General features: G+C 41.0%; 3 protein-coding genes across 3 annotated transcripts; 2 read left to right on the top strand and 1 right to left on the bottom strand.

Moving 5' to 3' along the window:
- The first annotated feature begins 222 nt into the window (after positions 1 to 222).
- Positions 223 to 10,418, top strand: axdnd1 (axonemal dynein light chain domain containing 1). The gene is made up of 26 exons (XM_035175709.2): positions 223 to 438; positions 1,214 to 1,359; positions 1,434 to 1,537; positions 1,876 to 1,969; positions 2,228 to 2,313; positions 2,423 to 2,479; positions 2,676 to 2,784; positions 2,974 to 3,095; positions 3,382 to 3,522; positions 3,721 to 3,825; positions 4,250 to 4,370; positions 4,740 to 4,841; positions 4,974 to 5,140; positions 5,346 to 5,415; positions 6,010 to 6,244; positions 6,337 to 6,553; positions 6,919 to 7,012; positions 7,261 to 7,469; positions 7,667 to 7,754; positions 7,876 to 8,019; positions 8,224 to 8,307; positions 8,424 to 8,465; positions 8,586 to 8,687; positions 8,837 to 8,928; positions 9,422 to 9,561; positions 9,665 to 10,418. The coding sequence occupies exons 1-26, from the start codon at positions 369 to 371 to the stop codon at positions 9,778 to 9,780; spliced, it is 3,057 nt and encodes a 1,018-aa protein (XP_035031600.2). The 5' UTR covers positions 223 to 368; the 3' UTR covers positions 9,781 to 10,418.
- Positions 10,298 to 12,852, bottom strand: nphs2 (NPHS2 stomatin family member, podocin). Its single transcript, XM_047343284.1, has 8 exons — positions 12,469 to 12,852; positions 12,107 to 12,210; positions 11,948 to 12,020; positions 11,679 to 11,761; positions 11,204 to 11,463; positions 11,077 to 11,115; positions 10,942 to 10,975; positions 10,298 to 10,638 (listed from the first exon to the last, which is right to left on the bottom strand). The coding sequence occupies exons 1-8, from the start codon at positions 12,764 to 12,766 to the stop codon at positions 10,423 to 10,425; spliced, it is 1,107 nt and encodes a 368-aa protein (XP_047199240.1). The 5' UTR covers positions 12,767 to 12,852; the 3' UTR covers positions 10,298 to 10,422.
- Positions 12,853 to 14,109: 1,257 nt separating this feature from the next.
- On the top strand, positions 14,110 to 25,225 carry tdrd5 (tudor domain containing 5). Its single transcript, XM_035175713.2, has 18 exons — positions 14,110 to 14,467; positions 15,042 to 15,278; positions 15,377 to 15,588; positions 15,926 to 16,232; positions 16,563 to 16,738; positions 17,009 to 17,092; positions 17,215 to 17,271; positions 17,391 to 17,553; positions 17,996 to 18,144; positions 18,387 to 18,601; positions 18,913 to 19,122; positions 19,238 to 19,304; positions 19,632 to 19,832; positions 19,931 to 20,062; positions 21,867 to 21,932; positions 22,244 to 22,432; positions 22,562 to 22,742; positions 24,636 to 25,225. Exons 2-18 carry the CDS (start codon positions 15,050 to 15,052, stop codon positions 24,701 to 24,703), a joined length of 2,706 nt encoding a protein of 901 aa, XP_035031604.1. The 5' UTR covers positions 14,110 to 14,467; positions 15,042 to 15,049; the 3' UTR covers positions 24,704 to 25,225.
- Positions 25,226 to 27,478: the final 2,253 nt, after the last annotated feature.

Consider the following 27,478-nt stretch of genomic DNA (forward strand, 5'->3'; position numbering starts at 1 on the left):
CAAGGTAAACAGTGAGACAAATAAGAAGCAGTGCAAATATATCAAATAAGAAATATTTAATAAAATAAAAGATACGTTAAGGAATAATCGAACAGTAATATTGTCATTATTATTGACAATATTCTTAATATTTAAATCTATTTAAAATCCTTTTTTTTTTTACAATTAAACAGTACAACTTAGTCAACACACAGAGTAGTTTCCATAGCAACTGGACCAGGAAGTGGAGGCCGCGGGGGATCAGGCGCTGTCTGGACTTTGGGGGAAGTTTCTTCTAAATAAAATCATCGAATCCCTCGAATGACTTGATCACAGTTTGATAAAAGTGTCGCTGGAGCCTCGAGTCACTTCTCCTCCGTCAGAACCCGATGTCTGCGTCCATCAGAGCCGCTTCAGCGCCGAGCTCATCGAGGCCGGAGCCGGTTCTGGACACCAGAGGTGAAGTGACTGTCAGGGAGGGGAGGTTAGCATGAAGCTAACAGGTGGATGACCAGTCTGTCTGTCTGTCTGTCTGACTGACTGTCTCTCTCTGTCTGTCTGTCTGCATGTCTCTCTGTCTATCTATCTATCTATCTATCTATCTATCTATCTATCTATCTATCTATCTATCTATCTATCTATCTATCTATCTATCTATCTATCTATCTATCTCTCTCTCTCTCTCTCTCTCTACCTGTCATTCATTTCCAAATTAAAAGTCCTCATCTTGATTATCTGTGTTAATCAATGCCGGTTGAAGTTGAATATAAAAGATGTTGGAAATGAAAATAGAAGACAAAAGGTCAAGAGCAGCAAAATGGAAATTTAAACAAAAAAAATGTGATATTTTCTTTTGTTTACACTTACTAGTCACACTTTTAGTTCATTGTCTGACAAACCAAACAAGTATCAGAAGTCTGAAGTGTTTAGTTCTGTTTAGTTCATTTCAGGCACCATATAAATACAAAATACTGAAATTAAATGATAAAAATACGTGTGAGGTGTGGTAGGAACCAGTGAGTTCTAATATGAACATCACACATATACCTAAGTATAACAAAAACATTAAATACAAAACATACAAAATCTTCAATTCAGGTTACAAGGGTCAAATCTCCTTGTTCCTGATGCATAATGCAGGAAATAACTGTTATTATATGGAAATCTCAAAGAGTGGGAGAGGAACCATCCCCTCCTACAGGTCACAGTCTTATTATTCATTTTTTGTCCGCAGCAGAACTGAATTCGGCAGAGAGCAGGAACATGCAGCTTCCTTCATTCAACAACCAGCTGGTCCCAGATGAGCTGCTGGTCAGCCTCACCTCCACTGTCTGCACCAGGAGCACACTGGGCCACACTGCACACCATCGCCACTGCAAGGTACATTCAAGCCTACTGTATATGAGAGGGCTATCCCACACCAGCGTTCCTAAAGATGACCTTGTGTTTCAAAGGGCTGTGGAATCAGACGGCCGGATGCAGTCTGGCATCACCCGCTCGGACGCAAGAAATACAGACACTTTCTGGAGCAGCCAACGTCCCTGACCGGAGCAGGCAGGTCTGCTGGACCAGCGAGACACATGCAGCAACATGAACAAAGATTCTCCACAGATTTAATTTGAACTGAAAGTCACAAATTACACATTTCTGCATGTTTACTCTCGACTCTAATACAAGACAGAGTTAATACAAAACAGGTTAAATTTAGATTTTGTATTTTATAAACTGAACATCGAGTAAAGCCAAACTTATTGTAGGTTTCTTTTTAATCGGCTAATTCAAGTACAAATATAAAATGAGGGCCACATGAAAAGTCTTAAAAAACATCTGTGATCCACAGATGAACTAAGGAAACTGAATGTATGTGTATGTTTGTTTCGAATGGTTTCAATACAGAGATATTTCGTTCCTGTGTGATGCCATGGTAACCCAGAGGAAGACGACACCCCTCCCACCCCTGACCGACAGGAACAGCACTGGTGACACACAGGTAAGCTTAATATTACATTTATTTTATTCTTACTCTATGAATTGTTTCTTATTGGAAAATCAAAAGCAGAACTTTACAACATAACAAAATGAACCAGATAGGAAGACATAAACAGATTTAAACGATTTGAGATCAGGTTCACGTGGTTTTATTGTTGTAATTCGCACACAACAGTATAGAGTTCAACTTGAGTCCCATTCTATGCATCCACACTAGTATAAAGTATGAGGTGATAATTGCAGCCACTTTGTCTTTCAGAACTTGAGTATCTCAGACAGTCTGATACCAGAGGAATATCACATTGTGAAAAACAAGGGGCTGCGAGGCCTCGAGTTCTACGAGGAGTGAGTCTGCTTCCTTATATTCACCCACTTTGTTAAGTCTGTACACTCATCCTATCGTTGTCAAATCAAAATCTGGTTTATCAGCTGTCATGTTGTATCTCTTGCTCAGTGCATTTACAGTTCAGCTGCAGGATGACGAACACAAGCTCCGGGTCTTTCCATCACTGTGAGTTTTAAAATATGAACGTATCTAATTAATAGATAAACCTTTGTTGAATAGTCTTTACCAGGGGATTTTGCCGTCTGAATTAAAACAGCCTAATAATTGGAAGAAACTCGATGGTAAGATAAGGGATGAATGTCGTTAAGGGAAAGTGAATTGAGAAGCATTACAGATCGGTGTGTATGTTGTGTGTGTCCAGGAGGCCCAGCGGCAGATTAGAAGTGGTCCAGCTGATGAGGATGATGGACGACATGCTGGAGAAGGCTGGAGTGGATCAGCAGAGTGAGCAGCTGACGCAGCTCTCGCAGGTAGGCAGACAGAGGAGGAGATGTGCTCGGGCTGCTGTGTGCCTCTGCTTGAAGCACGACTCAAATCAAACACCAGCACCTCGTCAGAACAACTAAACATGAACAAACATTTCCGACCACAACATATTTAGATGTATAACATTTAGTGTAGTAGTATATATTATAACATTGCAATGGAATGTCTTACAGATGGAGGGTCTGCTGGAGCTGGTGCAGGTTGAGCAGAACATCTACAACATTGTTTTCCATGAAGTGATCCGGCAGGTCAGCGTGGGCTGTGCTGAGAGGGGACAGCTGCTTGCCAAGCTCAGGTGAGCAGCCAGCAACATTGGGATAGCACCTAAAACTTAACCTCGGCACTTGTTGGCGGAGTTTAATGAGCTTTACGACCAAATATAGATGTAAACAAGAACAGATATCAAATAAAACAGTTCCATATACAATTAATATAAACCGGATTATCCTTTTGGTACCTCAAGTTGATTCTGAAACATTTTTATCAAAACTTTTGGAAAAATCTAGCATTTTCAGGAACTCTATTTCCAGCAATGACCCAGGAAGCCTTTTTCTCAGAAGCCCTTGTGTTTGTGTATCCAGACAGCGCTACCAGTCCCTGCTGGAGCGAATGCCCCGCTGCCTGAAGGCTCTGCACACTGAGGCAGTGGCACAGCGGGCTCTGGACCGCCGGCTCACTGAAGAGATCCACCACATCAAGACATCCATCCAGCAACTCAGCACGTACGTAGGTCGGGCGCTGGCAGCGGGGTCACGATGGATGAAATCACATAATTATACTGGAATACGTTGGTGTGATTCTATTTTAAGAGGAAAAGAATAAATGCAAGGAATGAAAATAAAAGCACAAAGTAAAAGGTGTGAATATGGAAATGATTGTGCTCATATCTGAGAAAATGTGTGTTTATGTGTTCTTCACAGGGAACTGTTCAAGATCAGAGACCACGATGCCTCTGTTTCCCAGCAGGTGGAGTTCACCCACAGGCAGCTCGCTGAGGAACTTGATCAGTCGCACACCAACTCAGGGTCAGATCCTCGTTACACTCACATAACCAGACCTACCTCCAAACTGGATAATGTCACTTGGACTGAACTTGATCTGAGTTCATTCACATTTTTATGAAGTGTTTACATTAATAAATTAACCATCTTAAACGTAATGCACATTTTTTATCTGGTCACAATTATACATTTATTATAAGATACATTTATCAGTAATTTATTTTACTTGTAGTGTGGTGCATCCATGTTGTAGTTTACACAATAAGGGTTACTTTATGCTTAATTATTAAAAAAAATATGTTTAGATTCAACTACCTGCTAATTTCTATAAACCTTTTCCTATGAGCTGAAACCTAAGTGCTGCAGGAATTCAGTAACAATAATGCAGAGCAAAAGAACAGAATGTGACCGAGTGTTCCCTCTGTAATGGTTCCTGTGCTCTTCTCAGTGTGGTCCAGGGTTACCACGAGCTGTATGAGCTGCAGAGAGGTCGCCTCGAGGCTCAGATGCTTCAGACGACTGAGGAGAGAGACTCGTGGAGTCAGCTCACCTTCCGCTTCGCCCTCAAGGTGTGTGAGCCACGATCTTACAGCAGGACGAACCTTCTGTTGTGTGGTTGCAGCGTGAGATGATGGTCTAAATAACAGGTTTACTGAATCTGGCGGAATAATGGCTACAGATGGCATGACACAGCGAGTCCTACCACATTTATCAATAATATTTCACATGCTCAACTTTGTTGTTGGTTGATAATATGTCAACCAATCAACCCCAGAGAAAACGAAGACACAGGGAGAACATGCAAACTCCACACAGAAAGTATCATGCTGCTATGAGGTGACAGCGCTAACCACTGTATCACCATGCCACCCTTAGTAGAATCAATATTACTTAAAGCTGATCCAAACATGTGAAGTAAGCGTTTCTGTGATTGTCAGGTGATCAGTGTGAAGAAGCTGGAGCTGGTGCGTCGGCTGCATGTCCACGAGCAGAGCTGGTTTAAAACAGCAGAGCACTGCATCCTTTACCTCACTTCAAAGGTAATGCAGTTCCTCCTCCTTTACCTTCTCTGTATGACCCATTAAAAACACTACACTCCACACTTTACTTGTTGTAAGTCTTCCTGGTGGTTCAGTTACACCCTGACTATGACAGTGATCCCCCTGCTGTAGGACACAGAAGACATGAATATCATCATGGAGCTTTCTGACAACTGGAAAGAGCAGCTGATGGCTTTCGTGTCCCAGATGAAGAAGAGTGAGCACGCTCAGTTTGAAGAGATGAATGCCATCCAGCAAGACATCACCAAGTGGATCTCCTTCTGCACAGCACAGAACCAGTAGGACGAGAAGTTTATTTAATCTTCTATCATTACCTAGTGCCATCAGTAAAATAAAACTTTAATATAATTTTCAAAAGCTGTAACCACCTGACATAGAATTTCTATTGGCACTTCACTCAGTGCCCAGTATAATTAGGCAAAGTCCCTGAGAATAATTTACTGTGTGTGAAATCTGCCAATAATGTCTTTTCTGTGTTTCAAGGTGTCCTGACCCCAAATATGAGAACGTTACACTGGAAAAGATTCACGTTGATTTGAAGCAGTGGTCAACTGTAAGACAACACATTTACTTTGTGTGTGTGTGTGGTCATTATGTGATTTTATCAACCTGATGTTTCTCACTTTTATCATTGTGACATGAAGTCTCTTATTTCTAACATCTTTCTGATTTATGATCTCACTGTCATCATGTGTTCAATCTCTTTTCACGGTCTTGTTTTTGATCCAATCACATCATATCATCACTTTCCTCTGTCAGCATCAGCCTCATCTCTCGAAGTTATTATCACTTGTCACATCAGATCCATGTTATCTATGCCGTCACCTGTTTGCTGTATTTCACCTCTTTTCCATCTCATCTGTCTTATATGTGTCACTTGTTATTTCTCGCTGTCATCTGTTTTAAAACCTCAGGCATAAAAAATGATTGAATGTGCTATGTAGATTTCTTTTCACGGTAGCAGAGCATTAAACACTTGATGTTGAAACATTCTTCTGACCAGTATTTCTCTCTCATTTAGATTTCTTTAGATTTTATTCCAAATATCTAGTGGATCTGCTATATTAGTATTTTGGGTTCATTCAAAATGTTCAGTCAACAGCCACGTTTCTTCTGAAGTCTGCCTCTGTCTTCTGTTTCTCTTCAGATCTTGGCCCAACAGTGTGAGCGATACCAAGGTGAGGAGCTGTTTTGCTGCCAGCAGATACTGGGCGAGCTCGGCTGTGTCCAGGAAAGATGGCTGAACATGAGCGCTCAGCTGCTCAGGAGACACTCCTCTCCTGACGGTGCACCTCCTGTAGGTGAGGAGGCCCTAAGTGAGCTGGTCAGGGTCCTGCCTGAGCTCCTTAAAAGACTGGACACACAAGCCAGTGGAGAAACTGGTGAGAGCCAACACATTCTCTGATGTGAATGTTTTAAAGGGTCTCATTGTAGCAGATAATCCTCGAGATACGGACCGGTGTTTCTGTTTCAGGCGTCCATGGAAAGATCATGTCACTGCTCGGGGATATGGATTCTTGGGTTTCCAAGCTTGACGCAGCCATTCGCCAGCCAGAGACGATATCTGTCTCCGATTGGCTGAAGCTCGAGCAGGCACTGTGCATTTGGCAGAGTTTGGCTGAGGAAGCCTTGAAGAACGAGACGAGAGAAGGAAAAGGGAACGAAAGTGTCCAAGATGAGCCCAATATATAGTACGTTGTTCCTTCAGTGGCAGAGCAAGTTATTATATCTCCCAAAGGTTTCATTTTTACAGTATTCTTTAATCATGTCAAAATAACTGGTTAAACAATGGATTTCATTTGAAGACTGATGCCTCGTTTATCAGCATTTTGTAAATGTTAACCTCTATGATATTGAATGTTCCTCAGTTCAAGACAGTTGGTATTTAGTTTGAGTTTTTTAGTTTCTCTAGACAATCCAAGTCTCTAAGCCTTTCTGAACACATTATATTCATTGTTTTTACAGTTTTATTTATGAGAAACTGAACTTTAAATATTCCCTGGTAGCTCTTTGTCATCGCTCTAAAATGTTCTGTTGTGTTTGCTTGTTCAAATAGTAAAGAGACAGAAGAACTGTTGGAAAAAGTGAAGGAGTTTATAAACAGCCTGTCTAACTTCACCGATGGTGAGAACCAGGGACTCAGTGAGGAGGTAAGTACCAACCAGGTTCAGTCAAACTGTCAAGTGAGGTTTGCATGCAACTTAAAATGTCTCACATCAAGTGGAACAAACATATCAGCCTCATGAATTATTATGATGTTATAAATAATTTGGGTTTCAGCAACTCATATAAGTGACAAAAATGTGGGGAAACTGACACTTTAAATATTTTAGAATTTTATTTTCATAATTTTAATATCAAAAGATTGTCTTGTTTTTCATTGTTTCTTCCCGACCAGGTCAGTTCTCTTCACATGGCTCAGACCCGCTGGATGTTGGATCTGTTGCTCCTCATGGTACCTGACCATAGAGAGGACCAGGACCAGGACCAGGACCAGGTCCATGAACAGCAACACCAATACATTACAAACATCTCACCGCAGACACTGGATGAGGATGCCAAGTTCCTGACCCAGAAACTGGACTATTTTTCCAAATACATCTCCAGGTACCAGAAGTTGTTACCTGCTACCCTGCTAACCAGAGTAACTAACAATTAGTTTGTAGTCAAATAAACAAATGTTGTTGTCTGATACAAACATTAAACTGAATCAGAATAAAGATACGAGCTAACAAAACAAAGAAAAAAATGTTGAAATATGTTTAGTGACTTTAAGATTGAAAATGTTTATGTTTTGACTTCAGCTTTTACAAGTTGATTCTGGAGGAGAAGACTTTTGCACATCAAGCTGAGGATGAAAATGAGATGAATAACTGGTGTAGAAAGCTGCAGGTAAACAACGGTCTGATCAAGAACATTCCACCAGGGGGAGCCATACTGAAGAACAAAGCATGCTCAGCCCTGCAAACCTACATAATGTGGTGCATGTGTTTGGTCATGTGTATGTTCTCAGAGAGAATGCGTTGATTGGGTGCAGACCTGTGTCATCCTGCTCTCGGGGGTGAAGGGTGGTCAGGTGGAGCTGCCTGTGAAGCAATCTGCCACTTCTTCCAGGAGTGATGTGTCAGCTTCTCCAGCAGACAGCGGGGAGACTGTGGTGAGGATTCAACTCAAATACAACCAGCATGAAAGTATGATATCGATAAAGGATCAAATAGAACACAACTTAGTGAGCCACCGTTGCTTTACTGATTCTCATGATGCCTGTGTGTGTGTGTGTGTGTGTGTGTGTGTGTGTGTGTGTGTGTGTGTGTGTGTGTGTGTGTGTGTGTGTGTGTGTGTGTGTGTGTGTTTTTTACAGAGAAACAAAGAGGTTTCAGCAGAGCATACAACATACAGTGAGGTCACAGAGGTCAAAGATGAGACTGAGGTGGAACCAAGAGAAGTCAGTTATATATTTTATTTTGGATAATTATGCTGATTATGATAATGAGGATGATGATGATGATGATGATGATGATGATGATGATGATGATGATGGTGGTCCTCTTGTGTTCACAGAGCACCACTGACGAACATAAAATACAACAAGACGTTTGTGAGGTATTAAAGCATCTAAGTGCACTTTGATTAGTTCGTTGTCTGCACATTGTGCAAAACCAAAAACTGATCAAAAAATAAACCAGATCTGAAAAGAAACTTGGTATTGTTTTTGTCCTGCAGGGGGAGCTAACGGTTTGTGAAACACCAGTGGTGAAGCTGATTGGCTATGATGGAAACATAACACAAAGAAAGCTGGGGGAGAACATTGTCCACCTGAGAGAGGTGAGACAAGTAAAACACACACATAATTATTAGCATGTTTTTCTTTGTATTGACCTGAAAACATGTCTGTCTCTCTGACTGTCTGTGTGTGTGTGTGTGTGTGTGTGTGTGTGTGTGTGTGTGTGTGTGTGTGTGTGTGTGTGTGTCAGATTGATGAACTGGTTGTGTGTCCAGCAACAGATAAAGCTCAGAAAGCTTTTAGCGATCTGACCACAGTAGGATTACTGCAACAGGAACTGCAGTAAGTTCACTAGTTCTATAGGACACTTGTATTTTTGGAATATTACCAATACTATGTGATAATATCTACAGCAGCTTTTGGTCTATAAATAAAGATATTTTATTTTCATGTTTTTTTAACTCATGTTATTTTTATGTTCTTCTGTCATTGTTTTATTTCTTTTTCCACGACTGCTCCAAAAAAGAACGACAGTGAAAATAACAGTTTCTCAAATTTATTTTCCATGTACTGATTTGAACACTCTTTTATCTCTTTTTTAGTTTCATTTCTTTTTTTTGTTAAGAATAAGAAATGGGAAGCAATTACCACAATTTGCAGATTAATTAAGATCCTGTCAGAAGGTCAACACAATAATAAATCTATTTTGTTCTGGCAAGTTAAGTCACGATCAGTCGTTGTGGAAATAACTTTGTTGAAAGTCCATGCATCAGCTAAGTTCCTTTTGTTGATGAAGTGCAAAGGACATCTTGATTCCTCTCCGTGTGTTTGACAGTGATTCTGAGCTGCGGGTCCAGAGCTCTGAACAGCGAGCCCTGAAGGCCGAGGAGGCCCTGCAGGCAGCTCTGGAGAAGATTCAGGACCTGGAGAGACAACTGCAGGGTCGGCCCAGTCTGGAGCCCAAAAGTATTGAAGGTAAACAACACAGTTTTAATGGCTTTTAATTGAGGAGGAGAAGCAGTAACAGGCAGTGTTTAAGTGTAGAGGAAGTACAGCTCTCTCTCTGTTTGTGCTGCAGAAAAAAAGAAAACACCGCCACCTTCTCCACCACCAGAAAAACTCCCAGCTCCTCTAAAGAAAACAGCTCCTGAGGCCAAACCAACAAGCACCACCAGAAGGACCAAGAAACGCTGATGTGACGGCTAATTAGAAGAGGCTGCAACTCCCTGTAGACGTTTATGTTTGGAACAAGACCAGAGAGGAATGCTGCAACAAGCAAGTTGTTCAGATTCCATGGCTGCTGTATGAAAATAACTATCACTTAGTGGTACTATAATTTGTGTTATGGTTTGATGTGGCTTCATTGAACCTCATTGTACTTTTGATGTAAAAAAAAAAAAGTACATGTACTTTTCCCTCAAAAAATAGGTAACAGAAATATTTATATTTCAGAGAGTGCGACTTTTCAGGATCTTTATTTTTGGAGTGAATTGTGAATTTTGTTGTTATTTGAATGCACTTAATGAGCAGGCTGGACAATACAAATGTGCACTAGACCCATCATTTTAAAGTTTCACAAAAAAGAACAACTCTCAATAATTGTATATTTAGCAGGACTGAACATTATTTCCTGTACATGACATTTTGTTTACAAGACATGTCATTTTCAGGTTAAAACAGAAGCTTAATTTACCAACAGTAGAGGCTCAGATTCATCAGTGCTAAAGCTCAGTTGTTTGAAGGAAAATGTTACAAATTTTCTCCAACTCAACAATCACTTTATCTGTTGTTGTTGATAACAATAATAATAATAAAAGGGTATTTATTCACAATCTGTCACATCATTGGTGAGTCTGTTTCCCGCTCCCCCTCTGTCATTCTCCCTTCTTCCTCCACAGGAGGAGAAGGAGGAGGAGGAGGAGGTAGAGATGAGTGGTCAGAGGTCACACTGAGGAGATCTGGGGGGAATGGAAGGACCAGGGCTGGATGGAGGTGACGGAAGGAGGCCCTGAACCCCTCCCAGGCAGCTGCCTCCACTTCTGCTGCTTTTGCCTGGAGGAGAGAAGCTCTGCTGTATGTAACCAAACACTTTGGACAATTCCCTCAATAGAAGTCAGAAGTCAAGAACCACTATTTTACAGGCTTTAAGTCAAAGTTAAGACATGTTCTAACTATACATATCACGAAGCTTCAATTACAGTATTTCCAAATGATGTGCAGATAATGCTAATAATAATAGAGTTCTTGAGTTTGTTAAAGGCTATTTTCGACAATAAATAAATAACGAGCCATAAACAATTACAATGCAGCAATAGAATATAATTACATTATTAAAGAGGTGATCTGGTCACTTACTCTGGCCTGTCTCAATTTCTTCAAAATAGACCAGCTGTCGATTGGACTCAAAGATTATCTGATTAGATGTCAGGGGTCACAGGTCACAGTGACCTCATATAAATGTGTATGTAGACTGCACTGGTTGGCAGAGGCATGCAACTACTGGGCTGTAATTCTAATGAAATGCTGTCACTAACTGGGGTTAGGATGCTTAAGAAGGTGAGTTTCTACACTATATTAATCACAGAATCTGTGGGGACTTTACTCTCCTCAGTCTTACATGTCTGCTCTCTCCACTCGGATGCCCCAGCGACAGGCGACAGAGTCAACAGCTGCTTGTATCTGCTGAGCGATCCTCCTCCTGTGCTGTAGGATGTGGCTGAATGTGTGTTGGGCGAGAACGTCTCTGACCGCTGCCTGGACCAGAGTCTGCAACACCGTGGTCAGACTGGACAGGGCCGTGCTGCACCGAGCCACGTTCTCGATGTGGTAATAACACACGGCGCTCAGCTCCAGCCTCACCAAGTCCTTTGTCACCACCTGCATACAGACATGTGCTGTCTGGTAAAATACTTGCTTTAATCACAATCCTTTAACATGAACTCTTGTGAATGTCGTTCTACTATGGTTTAAAGTTGCCAGTGACATAAAAGTTTCATCTCAGGGCTCAGGGGAAGCAACGTTAATTTATACTCATTTTCACATATGTAGCTAAATGTGAATATACTTCAGTTGTGTGTTTTATTGTTCTGTACCGTGTGAGGAGGAACCTTCAGCATCTTCAGTCGTATGTCAACCTTGTGACAAACATCAAGGAGAGGGAGATAGAAAAGAAGACCTGGGCAGAGGAAAGAGAAAGATTTCATCAAAAGATTTATAACATGAATTATTGTGTCGTTTTTGGGTTTTGAGTGATAGAAAAAATGTACATCACAGACATTAACTTTGTTTTAAGCATAATTTTGAAGATAAATAACTACAGAGTGACTTAGATTTTTGCTAAATTGCATGTTTCTGTGCCAACCTGGGCCTCTGGGTCTTTCACGCAGTAGGTGACCCAGTCTGAAGATCACAGCTCTCTCGTGCTCTCTAACTACCTGTCAATCAAAACGAAAGACATCAGTCCGTCCACATAAATGGAAACATATGAACGTTTCAGTTTGGTCTGTGGTGCAGTTTGTACTTTGAAACAGAACCAGATGGACAGAGGGAGGAAGAGGAGAACCAGAGACAAGGCAAGGACCATCAGCAGCCACTCCAACACTCCCAGGTCCCTGCGCCTCAAACCTGCGGAGAGCCACAGTAAATGGTATGAAGCACTCCAACCTCTGCACGGAAATAAAGACAATATTAACATTTAACTCAACTCAGATATTAACTCCGAAAGTGGAGAAAAGATATAAAACAACTTCTAAGATAGACAACTTTAAATTTGACTTTTACTTCTGCCATAAAAAGTGTAAACATAACAAAATGCAACAACATAATCAATAATAAAGAACATGAATGAGGATCTGTCAGGATTCTCCTCAGGCTTCAACTTACCATCTTCCTGCTCTGCTGCCTCCAGGAGCCCCATGTTCTCCTCCTTGACCTCATCATCTCTCACTCTGTCTATGTCCACCACAGTTGATTTCAACTTCACCTCCACCTCCTGTTCTGCCTTCACGTCATTTGTCTTTGGCTTCTCTTTCCGAGGCTTCTCTTTCCTTCCCTCGGGGGCCCGGCCTGCCTTCGATGGCCTTTGCCGGTGACTCCTGGGAGGAACCACTGCTCCCCTCTCACTCTCCTCCTTGGACGTCATTCTGGAAGCGGGTAGGTGGACATTTGAGGACTTGTCCATGCCGGCTGGAGGCTCAGCAGTAAAGAATACAGAAGCGCAGAGGAAGGTAAAAAAGACGGAGCTGTGAGTCGCTTCCTCTGGCTGGAGTGTCTGGAGCCGTCTACTGTGGTAATGAGACACAATATGTTGGTGGTGAATCCAGCGATTTGAATGTGGGAGTGTAGGATGGCAGTGGGAGTGCCACATGGGACCAACTCTGTTTTGAAATATTTCTATGTCAACATTAGTGAGCATGAAATCAAATGTTTGTGAAAACAGCAAATTTTTAAATATCAAGATAATAAATTGAAAATCATTAAAACCATCTCTGTCGTTTTTACCCCTGATTTAACATTGCCCTATTTGATAGAAAAGCAGTTTATTCCAGTATTATTCTGTTTTATTTATCAATTCTTATCCAGATGTTCTAAGAAGGGTACAAATAATTATAGATTACAATCTATTTACCCCCAAATTTTCTTTTTCAGTGGAGCTGAAGGATTCAGTGAGTCTTCACAGGGAATGTGCAGACTCAGGCTTTTCCTTTTCAAATGGCTGACACAGTTTTTACAGTTTTACAGGAAACCCCACACACACTATCCTCCCTGATGCAAACCTAATTAACCTGGAAGTCGATTCTGTGCCACATGTTCCCGTCTGTTATCGAAATCACGAGTCTAATTGTGTCCAAACCCATTATAAGGACATCTTCACTCAACTGTGGAGTGTTTATGGGATGAAATGGCATTAACTATGATCGTATAGGCATCCACACAATGAGCAAATCTATACATGAAGGTAATCTAAGATGGAATAAGGAGATTTGCCTGAGGGGAGGCCCACAGTCTGAGACTTTTACCAGATTACCACAAAGAGCAGGACATTGATAATACTTCAGAGACACTGACGGTTTGTGATTTGTTATTGTTGTGAAAATGTTTGGCACACATAGATATTATATTCCAAATATGAACAAATCATATTTAACTTTCATACTAATTCAAGCCAGCAGTTCAGTTTAGCGTCGACTTTCCTAATATAATGAATACAAATCGTCTTTTATTTCTTCTTCTTCTTATCATATCCATTTCTTATTTTCCAGTTTACACACTCATCCGATGAGAGCCGTTCTCTGATCCCTTAAGGGGGGGGGTCCTTATATTTATATTTAGTTTTTGGATTTGTTCATGTTTAAATACTATGAATACTATAGAAAAACAGCATATTTCAGACAATATCACACCCAATTTACATCTGTCCACTAAAGACAATGAAATCAGCCAATACTTGAAAAGTGAACTTTTTAATAAATAACGTTAACAACTTTATTCTTCCTTCACAACACAAACAGAAGCTGGGACGAGACGAGACGATCTTTGTTTGTTTTATTTCGCGGTCACTGCACCGACAGCTCAGTTGAACTTCGCTGCTCAGGGACCTGAAAGAACCGCTTTATCTTTTAAATTCATTTTAAACCGTCTCTCATCAGACTTTACAGATTATTAACGTATTGACATCGAAATACACGCTTCTGTTCTGTGTTCACACGTTTAGCGGTCTGCTAGCTGCTGTTAGCTGCTATTAGCTGCTATTAGCTACTGCTAGCTACTATTAGCTACTGTTAACCGCGGTTAGCTAGCGAGCCACAGGTGCGCAGGTGAAGAAGAGGAAAGGTTGAGACATCTTGGGAGGATGAAGCCGCAGAGACACTGAGCACACGAGGTAACTTTGTGTCCACAGAACTTCAGGAAGCATTCGAGGACACCGTCTCTGTATTGGAACACTTTGCTAGCTGAGCAGTGGTGGATCATTTATTGCACCACATGATTTAGGTGGTTGGAAGCTAATCAAAGTTATGCTAATCCAAGTGTTAGCCATGTGCAGCTAAGTTTGAAGTTGCTTCCAAAGAGTTGATTTCCAACCCAAAAAATAAGGAGCTGCTGGACATTTTTAATCAATTTAACAAAAGATGAATTTTGAGTGTTTGACCATGATTTTTATTTTAGAGAGGATATTTTAGACCCGGCAAGACTAAGTAATTGTTATGTAAACATATGTATATGTATGAAAATATTCTGTATGTATATTATATATGTTCTGTATTTCCTTGTGTTCATAGTATCTTTACTTGTACTGTCCCATTTTGTTCTATCCCCTTTGCTGGTGGCACCTTTACCCATTGTGGTACTGATAGAGGATCTTATCTCATGATGCACTCCTCTGGTGTTCATGCCACAGTTTCACCCGATCACTTTTTCCTCCATTTTGTTTCATCCTGTGTATTCTGTTTGTTCAGCAGGCAACATGAACCAGGAAGTGGCTTTTGCAAAGTTGAAGAAGGATGTTCGCTCCTTGCTCATTTCGTCCAAGCTGGGCCTGGACCCTGATAAGCTCAGGCGGGACTTTACTGCGATGTTGGGCTATCCCATGCCCCTGAAACTCCTGGGCTTCAGAAACGTCATGGACATGGCGAAGGAGATGCCCGACGTGGTGTCTATCAACTTCAACCCAGATGGTGGAATATTCTTAAAGGGTAGAGTTGATTTGCTCATTTGTGCGTGTTTATGAATTTGGATAATGTTGCAGTTCGTTGCAGTGAAGTCACACTGGCTATGGTTTCCATCAATGCAGCTGTAAGCGATGAGTCCACGTCGGAAATTGAGGCGCTGGTAGCCAAGCAGCGCACGACTAAGACGGACAAGAAATTTAGCAGGGGTGGTGTCGGCTACTTATCGAACCGCTACCATCACCATTCCCCCCCTGTGATGCTTCCTCGAAGAGGTCATGCTCCTCCAGCTCTCCCTGCCCAGCTCAGGGCACAGTTCCGCCTCCTGCTCTCCCAGGTATGACCTTATCATTCACTGTTTCCCATCAAAACCTCTTGTGTGTCTTCTCCACAATAAGCTGCACTGTTTGAAACTTTTCAGCTGTTTGATTAAAGGCATCATGAGCCAGAATGACTGTCTAAGCCAAATCGTTTGTTTGTTAAAACAGGACAAATATGATCAAATTGAGAGCAATTTTGAAGACGTTTTATTTTTTTATTTTAATCTAATCAAACGCACCCAATTAATGGCAAGGCCAGACTGAATCCTATGTTTATATTTCTAACCAAAATCATGTAGTTCTCATATTGCAAAATGTTGTGTAGTTAGAGTAATGAAGCAGCCCCTCTTCTAGGGTCCTCTCAGGTTATCTGACCTGGAGGTCAGCTTCCTGCGCTGCTTTGGCCACCCCCTGCGTGTCCACAACTATGGCTTCTACTCCACCGGAGAGATGCTGGAGGCAGCAGCAGACCTCGTCCAAATCCAGCAAGGCCGGCTGGGCTCAGTTCTGACCCTGAGGCAACACATGCTACCCAGGACACTGGTCAGACCGTGCAATACACCAAGGAGAACTGGACATGTGAAGCCACAGTCACCTAGAACTGACAAGCCAGCACCTAAAGGGCCAGGCACCATTGCTCAGACAGCCTCAATACTCCCAGGTGTGCTATTAGAGGGGTGGTTATACTTGGTAAACTGGTAAATGCATCAGTTTTTGGAGACACTGATGCATTTACACCCTTTTAACATCTTTATAAAATGTGTTTCTATTGAGCAATCTTTATCCAGTGTCTTGATTGCATTACACATGACTCTTTTTGAGATTGGATAGCTATTTAATCCGTCCAAGGTTTATGGATCGACTTGGTGTTAGCGGGTTAGTAATGATAAACCAACACACTGTTCAAACTCTATTTGAAATTTTGTAAGTTTTGCTCAAAAAGCACCGAGCAGTGGCTCCTAATATTTTGAAACACGTTTTTGCTTTTCAGCTCCAGTCCCAGTGAAGCAGAGTCCTTTGAACCAGTTGTCTGCGGAGACTACTTTGGTCCGTGTCTGTCAAGAGTCAATAACTGTCAGTAACAAGCCAAACAAGGTTGAGATGAACCACAAAGCTGAAGACGAGCTCTGCCAGGAAGATCAACTCTTTCAGAAACGTGTTCTCAAGGTTTGCTCTTATTTAAAACAAAGAAACTGCCATTTTTAGTTTGATCCATGTCCCAACCATTAACATGAAGGAAGTGGGGTTTATGACCTCTACTGCAGTCAGCCACCAGGGGCATGATGATGATTTCCCTTCACTTTTGTTGAGCTGTCATCTTGTCCATCTTCATATACAGTCTATGGTCTTGTTGGTGAAACTGGAAACACAAACAAAACTTAATGTTTTGTACATTTATTTAATTTAAGTTCAAATATCTCTGTTCTTTCTCATCAGCTGGAAGAGGAGCTTCGTCAAAGAATCCTGGAGAATGGAGTAGCTGGCACCATTAGTCAGGAGCTGAAGGACAAGTTGCGAAAGGTTACATCCACTAGTTTGAGCGAGTTGATTCATAACTTTAAAATTATTTTGGAGAAGAAACAAGAAAGATGCATATTTTTTCTCTTTTGTAATGAAACTCTTTACATCCTCACACGCTGCAGGTTGTACATCAGACCTGTGGAGGGTTATCGGTGCACAATCTGCCTGCAGAGTATAAGGTAAAAGTAAATCAGTCATTCAATGCTCCTGTTTACCTTCATAGTGTCACAGGAGAGTGTAAGACAACTTATGCATTGTGACATTTTGGGCCGCTCATCTGTGTTTTTTTGCTCTTCAGAGGCTCTTTGGTGAGGAGCTGCCGCTGCTACAGAATGGCTTTGTCAGTGTCACAGAACTGGTCGGTGCCATGAGTGACACCTTGCACCTCAAACCTGCAGGGGGTGACGACGGACCCCACTGGATAGTTATGGACATCCATGACAATGAAAGCACACAATCAGGTGTGTACGTGCATGTGTACCAACAGTCAAGGCCTGTTTGTAGTTTGTTATGGGAAATGTGCTGTATGAACACCTCAGAAATATAAATGGCCAAAGCAGCTGTCATGGAGAGAGGGAGGACACACTTTTCTTAATATGGTTAGATATCAGTCAAGCGACAGAGTTGTGTAACAAATTCAACATTGCTTTTGGAAAGAAATGGTCAGACTGGCAGAATGGTGGAAACTTGGGTTGAGAGGATTGTTTGAAGTTGATTTTGCTGTAAATATAAATGTTATGTTTATATCATTTCCATCCCTCTATTTATTTATTCACTACAAGTGTCATTAGATTACCAGTCCCTCTGTATTTAACACTTTTCTAATGACCTGTTGGAATAAATTGTTTTATTGTGTCTGCGGCTTTGAACTTATCATGGAATGAATTTTTCTGTATTTTGTAGACTCAAAGGAAACTGACAGTACAAGCTACTACTTGAACGGTGGAGAGTCTCCTTGGGAAGGCAAACTGGAAGGAGACAACCATGAGATCACAGCCGATTACAAGAATGAGAAGCTAGAGACTAGTAACATTTCCAAGACCCAAGAAATGGTTAGGCAACATCTTTTTTTATTCTATTATTTTACATTACCAGACTCAATCTGAAAGCAAGTGACCCAAATGAAAATGTCACAGGAATACATAAATGTGAATCATGAATTTACACTTTAAACTTTTATTAGATATTTTATATTACTAATGTTTTGGTATAGTAATATCCTGTAGACTTACACCGCTGTGTCCTGCTCACTACTTGTTCTTTTTCCCCTTTTACTTTTTGTGTCTGCCTGTAGAGGTCTGAGATTTACCCTGTCATTCAGGTGCATTGCAGCCCTGCTGTGCCCCTGGATGCTCTGCAGAGTCAGCGTCTCAAACCGCCAATGCGCCGTCAAGCTCAAGAGCATCTACAAGCCCTGGTGGAACATGTAGAGTCGCCAGGACATTTCTACATCCGCTTCAGCAACAGCAAAGAGGCACAGGCTATGGAGGACATGATGATTGAGATGAGGTGGTGGACGTGTTCTTGGCCACTTGTTTAAAAGACTTAAGAACAAAGTACATTTGAATTTATTAGCAGTCTGCTGTGTTTGCTATTTCATAATTCCTGGCACACTCTCATTCTTAGTAAAAAAAATACAGCTTTGACTAAGTGCAAAGTTGAAGCTGGGACTCTGAAATTTAAAAATAAATCACTAATCAAAAATAAATCCCACATTTTAATAATTTCAAAACTGCTTCAGCCTTAAATTCACATGATTCCTGATACTTCTCTTGGAGCAATGACTTTGTTTCACTCTCCCTCTTGCGTTTGTGCTATAGACGATGTTACACCTCTCCCAAGGTGTCGGAGCGTTACACCCTCCGTAAGCCATTTGTACGACGGGGTCAGGTCTGCTGCGTGTCACCAGGTGGAATATGGTTCTACCGAGTGGTGATCCATCAGATCATCAGTCCCACTCAAGTCGAGGTGTACTACGTCGACTTCGGTGGAATGACTATTGTGCAGAGCGACAACCTCAAGTTCCTCAAGTATGGGCATCTCAGACATTGAAGCAGTTAATCGATGGAAGTCTTACCACTAAGCTGGTCAGTGTGTGTGTGTGTGTGTCTTTTACTGAGCGCTCTTCATCTCTCTTTTCACCAGGTCATGCTACTTGGTTCTTCCTGCACAAGCTGTTCCGTCATCACTTGCTGGAATCAAACCCAACTCTGTGAGTGTGATAGCTGACCTAATATTCTATGCAGAGTTCTGCACCACTTCAATGTTAAAACCAAAATGTCAACTGTATCCCTCTTCTATCTGCTTATAGTTAATTAAACATTAAATTTAACTTAAATGCAGACAGTAGTGGTTCCCTCATAAACATTTGAATCTTCCTAAAGGATAAAATAGTATAAACCAATATTCACTGGGTATATTGTCAGAAGATTAACATGTTTTCTTGGTGAGTCTTTCTACAGTTGCGCACAGTTTTATTATTCAGAGCTGTAATCATTGACTTTTTAGGAGTCTGAGTGTTGTGGTTTTTCTCTCTCAGGGCAGCTGGACTGCTGAGGCCACTGCTTGTTTCCAGAAGCTGTGCTCTGATCGCACCCTGGTGGGGATTACGTGTTGTAACACTGGAGATGTGCTGCAGCTCTACCTGTGTGACACACTTACTGCTGACAACGTCTACATCCACCTTGCCCTGCTGAGCCAAGGACATGGGACACAGTGCTGCCCTGCAGCCAGTGCAGCAGTGAGCCCCTCACACACAAACTCTTATTTGCATCGTGATTATGATAAATACAAAAGTTTTTGATCAGTCAGCTGACTGGTGCCATGTTCTTTCCTCAGCTGTGTGTCCAGGTCAATCCTGTGAGTCTCTACTTGGGGGAGGGAAAGTTTGACCTGCCGGAGATAAAGGAGGAGATGATCTGCCCTGAGCCAGCAAACACTCCTGAGCCATCCATGTCAGCCACACTGAAGGTAGTCCACTCACACACACACAGGCCTGGCTGCTGCTCTTCTTTATTAAAATCTATGAGGTTGTGGTTCAAAGAAAAGATTAGTGTGAGTACTTGCTTACTTGGATGCGTGTGGTGGAGTTGTAGAATATGATGACTCAGTTGTTTTCTTATCTATGAGAGCACTCTCCTTGTCTCTTCTCTTGCTCCCTCTCACACGTCAGTCTTTCGATGTTGCTGTTGTTCCTCTCCTTATCTTACTGGCCATACTGTGAATGGTGCAGGCCCACTGCAGCACCACGCACCCTCAACACACAAACTGTACTGGCGTGCACACACAAACAGTCAGTGCACGAACATATAGTCTGACTATTGGAAGGTCACAGCTTGTTGTTGTTTAGTAAATAAGATGGCAGCCAATCAGTGAGCTGTTTGAGGACTATTGGCTTATAAGGCAACAGTATACCTCCATGAATAAAGGAACCTCACTGGTGACTAACTCGAGTTTCTGTTCATAGGTAGTAAGTTACTAATGTGTTGCTGCTTCTGAAATTGGGTATCAGAAAGGTTTCCCACACCCAGTGTTCTCTTGTTCCTCACGGTACTTTTCCTCTGACGAGAGCAACTGATCCTGTTGACATCACAGTTGTGTAAATAGTAAACTTGAAGCTACCATACAATCATGGCTCTATTTAAAATGTGTCAGCTGATCGTGTTTCAAACCTCAATACTGTTTTCTCAGTCTGTGCTGACGGTGCATCATGCTGCTCTGAATACTGACTTTAATGTGTACATGTAACAGGTAAGCCTGAGCCAATATTTACTGTCACCCAACAACTCGTTATCTTTCCTTCTAGTGCAATGCTTGTTCTAAACTTGCCTGTTTGGAATGGGCTGTTTGTAAATGAGCTCACTCAGTCCACAGAACCCTGAAGCTGCGTCACCGCTGCTTCTCCAAGAGCTGTTCACCTGTTTATTCAAAGTTCAGTGAGGCGATGAGCAGACCCCTGAACTGGAGAATTAATAGATGTTGCTGTTGTCGTGATTGACACATTGTCACTTCCGTTAATGAGTCCCAGCCACTGCTGCTACATAGCAAACTCAACACTGCACTTCCTCTGGTGTTAAGTCGATAAGATGAACTGTTCTCGAGATATGTGAATTAAATTAGGGCTGAAAAGTAGATTCATAAAAATAAAGTTACATTAAAATCAGCCTTTTTTCCTGAAATATTTGTTTCTTGTGATCATAATGGAAATAAACAGCTTCAATTATACTTACAATTAACTTAGTCATAAATCGATTGCAGTGATTCAACATCTGTTTGGACTCAGACATACTGGCAGGATTTTCTTTCTGTAGAATTGCAGTTTCCCTCATTACATCACTGCGCCTTGATTACCTCGGTCATCCTCTCAACAACTCCTCTCTCCCTTTCTCGTCTAAACACGCAGCCTGCGAGCTCTGGAATAGTCTCCCATCCCTCATTAGCTCCTGTCTCACTACGGATGAATTTATATCTCATTTAAAGTCCTATCTTTTTAATCTTCCTTTTAATTCAGCCTGATTCTGTCTCACATTTCTGTTGTCTGTCATTTTATCTCAGCTTTTTTCTTTTAAGGCATCTGTCTCTTTTATTGTTTTTACTGTCTTTTATCCATACTTCTGTTTTAGGTTTTTTGCCATTTTTGTTATTTTGAACATGCTATATAAATAAATCTGACCTATGAACTTATTTATCAATCCCTAGCACATTCAACCATGGACCAGTGTATTTGTTTGTGCGACGTAAGTGTGAAGCACTCAGAGGTTTCTTGGTGTCTCAGGTTGAAGAGGAAGAGCCGCCTGCCCTGGAGTGGATTGAGGACAGTGAGGTCAACCATCACGTCCAAGTATGACCACCAGACACTGACTTTATGCACAGCCACACCTCCAACATCTTCACTGTGTGTATTTAGAAAGCTTAGATCTGTTCGAATTTGGATGCCTTTTAGATTTTGTGTTTCACGCTTTAGGAAGGATTTAGACTGAAATATTGATTATTGATTTTGGATTGCTGATTCACTGCAGTCACCTTATTTTAATAAAGATTATATGGTAGAAAATAATGTTTATCTGTATGTGGACAAAATGATTTTATGTTAACAAAACAGAATAGTGTGAGCAAAATGCTGCTTAAGTCTAACTATTGTGTCTTCTTAAGGATACACAGGCCGTCAACCCATTCAGTGTTCTTCTGAATGAACAAACACTCAGCTGTAGTGAATTGGCCTTGGCCGTGACCAATGAGTTTCCTCATGCTAACTCTACAAGTCCTGCTACCAGTCCCCTCGTCCCTCCAGATGTGATCCAGACCAAGACAACCCCAGCTCACTGTAAAGCTGATCTCACAGTGAGGAGACATCTTTTGTCTTTTTATAGAAGCAATTCATAACTGTGGAGTTAAGGAAACGGTAAAGTAATGAGTGATACCAGTTTTTTTTCTTATTTAAAAAAAACAACAACTTGATTCTGTTTTCAGATGTTGAGCAAGACACCTCCAAGTACTTCCAGCAATAATTTGGGCTCCTGCTATCAGACTCCTGGGGAGGAGCAGCACCAGCCGAAGATCGCTGCCCCTTTAGTGGTCGCACCACCTCGGATCCTGAGGACCCTCAGCCTCCATACCCCTGACCTGGGCAAAATCCAGAGCTGCATTCAGGGTACATATACACCTATATTCATTGATGTTATGAGGGAGGTACAGCACACAGTCTGGGTATAATTCATAATGATAATAACTAATACTTATAATAGGTTTGTGAGTGGCAACACATTTATTTGAATAAGTTTTTATAATAAAGCTCTTTCAGCAAATGTAATTTTGTCAATGTTGAATGGAACCTTGTTGTTTCTCTTGTTACTGTTCATCATATGGCAAAAAGCTTCACTACTTGTATGGTGCTAAGATTTTGTACAAGTTCGGTGCATCTTGATTCAATTTGAAGGGACTGTTGGTCCATGGCAGAGGAATGAGCTCTAGTGAGTGTTGTAGCTTTTCCTAGTTCTTTTATTTGGGAGACAATCACATTTCCATAATGCTTTAGAGGGTGTAAACAGGAAATGTAATCATGCCAAGTTTTTGTTTGTACTGTATTTGTTTACATTTGGCACCATTAAATCTATGATGGATCTAAGTTTAAGGATTAGATTAATCCAAATGCATTGTTAGAGTCAAAATACATAAAGATATACACTAGATTTCTAAAGTCATCTTATAAAGCTTTAATCCTGAGTAAGTAAAGTTCCCTTTATATTGTAAAATGTTAACATTGTGGAACAAAAGTCCAAATGTGCACACAAAGCCTTGTCTCTCTTGCACACACACACACATTTTGTAATAGGATTATACAATGACCTTCATCAACCTGCACATATGCACACATTGGCTCTCGCTCTCTCTCTCGCTCTCTCTCTTGCTCTCTCTCTCTCTACCACACAGAAAAAAAGCCTTCAATGAAATTAGAGTTTATCCATGGATGCATAGAGGGTGTATTGATTTCCATCGTGCTGCTTGCAGTAGTGGATGTACCTGTACTGAGAACCTGACACAGATTCAATTAGATCTGTTACCAGAGCTATTTGACCCAACAAGCCGCTTTCATTGCATTTGTCCTGATATCGATACACTGCTGTTCCACCACGCTTCCACTCGGACAGTGTTAATGAAAGGAAGAGTTGGTCACGGCAGATTTATCTACAAATCGCTTTTTGCAACCTGCAGCGTTTTAGAGTGGTTCACACAGATGCACAATTACAGATTAAAAAACACAATATTCTAAGTAGTTACTGTATATTAACTGTAGGCTAATGGAAGTAGTGAAATAGAAATTCTTCCTTCTCATATTTGGTCTCCTCGTATGCCCAGAGAAACGTTATGCTGTGCTCCCTGAAAAACCTGACACGGCAGAAACTTAACTCAGAAAAGAAAAGTCTACACTTACACACACAAATGCAAACTCGGCACTTGTCCATTGTCGCGATCCTCCTGTCTCTCTCATGATGGGCCTACGGCTGTGTGTGACTGCTCAGCAGATTTGTTACCTGCAAGGGTCAGGACTCAGCTGGTTTTTCTGGAGTCTCTGCAGAAATGAAAATGACCATTTCTATGGTTATTTATTTATCAGGCAGTTTGTTATGTTAAAACTAAGTTAACAATAGCAGAGAATCTTGCTTTTGCTGACCTCCAGTGGTTGAAGTTCTTACCTTTGCTGATGTAATGAACTAGTGCACTTTCAGTGAGCTTGCGATATCACTGTCGGGTATGAGTGCGGGTCCAGCAGAAGACACCTCTGAACAACTGTAGGGACATAGTTTGTCTCATGTTTAGTCTGGGACCTAAAGACAAGAACCCATCAGGTGTTATGGAGGTGACGCTGTAGCAGGGCGACAGTCAAGATGGTTTTTAGTGACATTTGTAAATTTAGAGAACTTTGTTCGGCGTGACAAATGCTCTTTTGTGACAATAGACAATATCACTTCCAACATGGCAAAGTATACATTTATGTGAAATGTATAAAAGTATTAATATTGATTTATGTTTGTTTCTGTTCCAGGTGCACCTGTGTCTCTGCTCCACATACGTAACCCTGGCATCATGTTTCCTTTGTTTGGGGGCAGGTAGGTTTGAGCCTCCTGTAATTAATCTGAAACCAACTTCCAACTACCTGAATGAGTCAAAACACAAAGGAAGCTTTATTTACAGCATATTCTAATAACTATCACTGACCTGAAGGAAGTGTTAACATATTTTTTATAAGAAGTTACTTTTCATGTCATTTTAATCATCTAGATTATTTGAACCTAGAATATGTTAAACTCTGTTAGTTTGTAGTTGCTGTATTTGTTGCGCTTGTCGAACAAAATACAGGAAATGAATGGTTGTTCTTTAACAGTGAATAAGTTTGTCAGTGTTGTTTGTTATAAAAACACTTTTTGTTTGGGTCAAGTGTTTTATCCTTTTCTCAGAAGCCATCAAGATGCCCGTGATGTAATGAATCTTATTTTTTGATTTCTTTTTGCGTGGTAATATTTTTCTGATTAAGGTTAAAACATTTCAATATTCAAACATAATGAACGTTACAGTCGTATGTAAGTCATGAAAAATTTAATTTTAGTTTGGGGAATAAATTTATTATGAATGTTTTATTGTCTCAATTTGAGTCTTGTGATTCTTAGAAGTGGACGGTCCTTTCCACTGTTTTCCTCTTCATGCAGCCACGACCTGCCATTAGTACGTAGAGAACCTTTAAAACACATTGGCTTTTTTCCGCTTTTAGTTTATTTTATGGAGCAATAAACATTTTAATGTAATCTAACAAATAAAATATGAGCAAGAATATAAAACATAAATTCTAGTCAAATTTCTTGTCCAGCACTTTATCACTTGTGATGCTCAGCTGTAAACGAACGGACATAAACACCATGGACAGATGGTAAATGTAAGAAGTCAAAAGCATATAAATATGTATTTCTGCAGAATACTTTTGCTGTTGAAATGCTTCAAACATAGTGCATCGGAAGTTATAGTTTCTTTGTCGTGTTTCTTCTTGGTCTTTTGACCTTCTAGAAAAAATAAATAAAATCCAGTCAATTTTTCATTTCAGCGTTGATCCAGTAATTCTGCAGCTGTCGTGCAATTCCTCACTTCTTCAGTGTCAATGTTACATTCACCCCAGCAATTAATCCACACTTTGCCTTGTCCTGCTGACTCAATCAAATCTCGTATTTACACGAGTCCTGTTTTCCTGCTTGCGAACAGCTGCACATTAAAGCTGTGTCTGAGAGAAGATGATTTAAGAGACGAGATCGCCGCACGGGAACAATGAATATAAAGCAACATCCCAGAGACCAGCTCTAAAATCCCTGACGCTCATTGTCTCATTCATTTTCCGATGAGAGAAAAACATGGTGTGTCTTTTTGAAACCTGCAGAGACTGGAACTGAAGCTCAGGAACCAAATTGTGTTCAGACTAAAGGTTAAAGCCGAGTGTGTAGTCCGGGATCATTAGTCTGCATCCTGCTGAGCTCCCTGACCTTTCCTGGCTCAGCCAATTAGCTTTTTAAAAGGCTCCTAATGAGAGGAGCTCCTCCTCTCACTGAAAAACAGCAACACAATGAAGGCCATTAACCTACATACTGTACACACATACTCGTTCACTCATTCTGGTGGGGACCTGACTTTGGCATAATGCATTTCCTTGCCCCTGACCCTCAAGCAGCTATAGACAGGTCCAGCATCCTGGTTCCCACAAAGCTGTTGGCTGCTCGGTTTTTTGGACCCCACAGATATAGTTAAACACATTTAAATGACAAATTAGATTTAGGATAAATGTAAATAATGTTCTTATACACCTGCTTTTATTTTATTATACAAAAGCCAAACCCTGTTTCAGATTTGTATCATAACCATAGACTGTATATAAAATATGTCACCTATTGGCCCAGTGTGCTTGTTTTAGCATTCGTAGTTGTTTTAGTGATCTTGTCTGGGTGGAGATATTTAGCTAAACAAAGGTCACGTGGACGAAGGGGAAACCATCCGTTCAAAAAATTTCCACAATAGTGTCGACGAAGCCTGAAACTGTTTAAATACTCACACATACACACACTACTTCTTGGGACAAACACAAAATGACGAACATAGACAAATTGCTGTGTTTAACAAGCATACGCACACACTCGGTAAACCTTATTAAGCAGGAGAGTAATGTGGTTGCAGTTGAATCAGCAGCCGACAGCAGAAGAGCATCTCTCTGCTGAATGAAGCATGAACATCTGATGACTTTGATTTACACACGAGAGCACGAACACGACTGTTACATGATTCACAGGCTTTGGTTTTCTGATGAGATGTTGATGACTGGACGTATTGATCACTGGGAAGTTTGTCTCCACTTATTTACATTTACATACTTTGGGGCGTTAGATTGATTCGAGAGCAGCTTGATTGAAATCACTATTTATTTCCTGCTTTTATACGGATTCAACGTTTTGCAGTACGACATTTGTTACTTTTGTATCCGAATGTATTTTCTTTAATAATTTAAAAAGCACATTATCATTAAATATTCTCCTAAAAAAAGCATCATATATTGCTAGCTCTAGTAATTACCTAATGCAAACCTCTTGAACTTGTGTTCTTTTCATTTGGTCGGAGCTGCACCTTTTTTTGGGGGGGGTACGTTTAGTTGTGTATTATTTCACCACTGATGCCATATGCTCCTTTTGACGAGCCTGCATTTCTTAGAATAACATACTTCAATCCCATCTTTTCTTCATTGGTAACAAAGTCTCCTGCTGACAATGCCTGTACAGAATCGAAACCCTGGCTCTCGTCTCTCAGAGCTTCACAGGCATCGGTTTTCCCCTTCGCTATTCTCACCTGAGCAGAGGCCGT

The sequence above is a fragment of the Hippoglossus stenolepis genome, chromosome 14 (assembly GCF_022539355.2).
Source record: "Hippoglossus stenolepis isolate QCI-W04-F060 chromosome 14, HSTE1.2, whole genome shotgun sequence".
NCBI lineage: Eukaryota > Metazoa > Chordata > Actinopteri > Pleuronectiformes > Pleuronectidae > Hippoglossus > Hippoglossus stenolepis.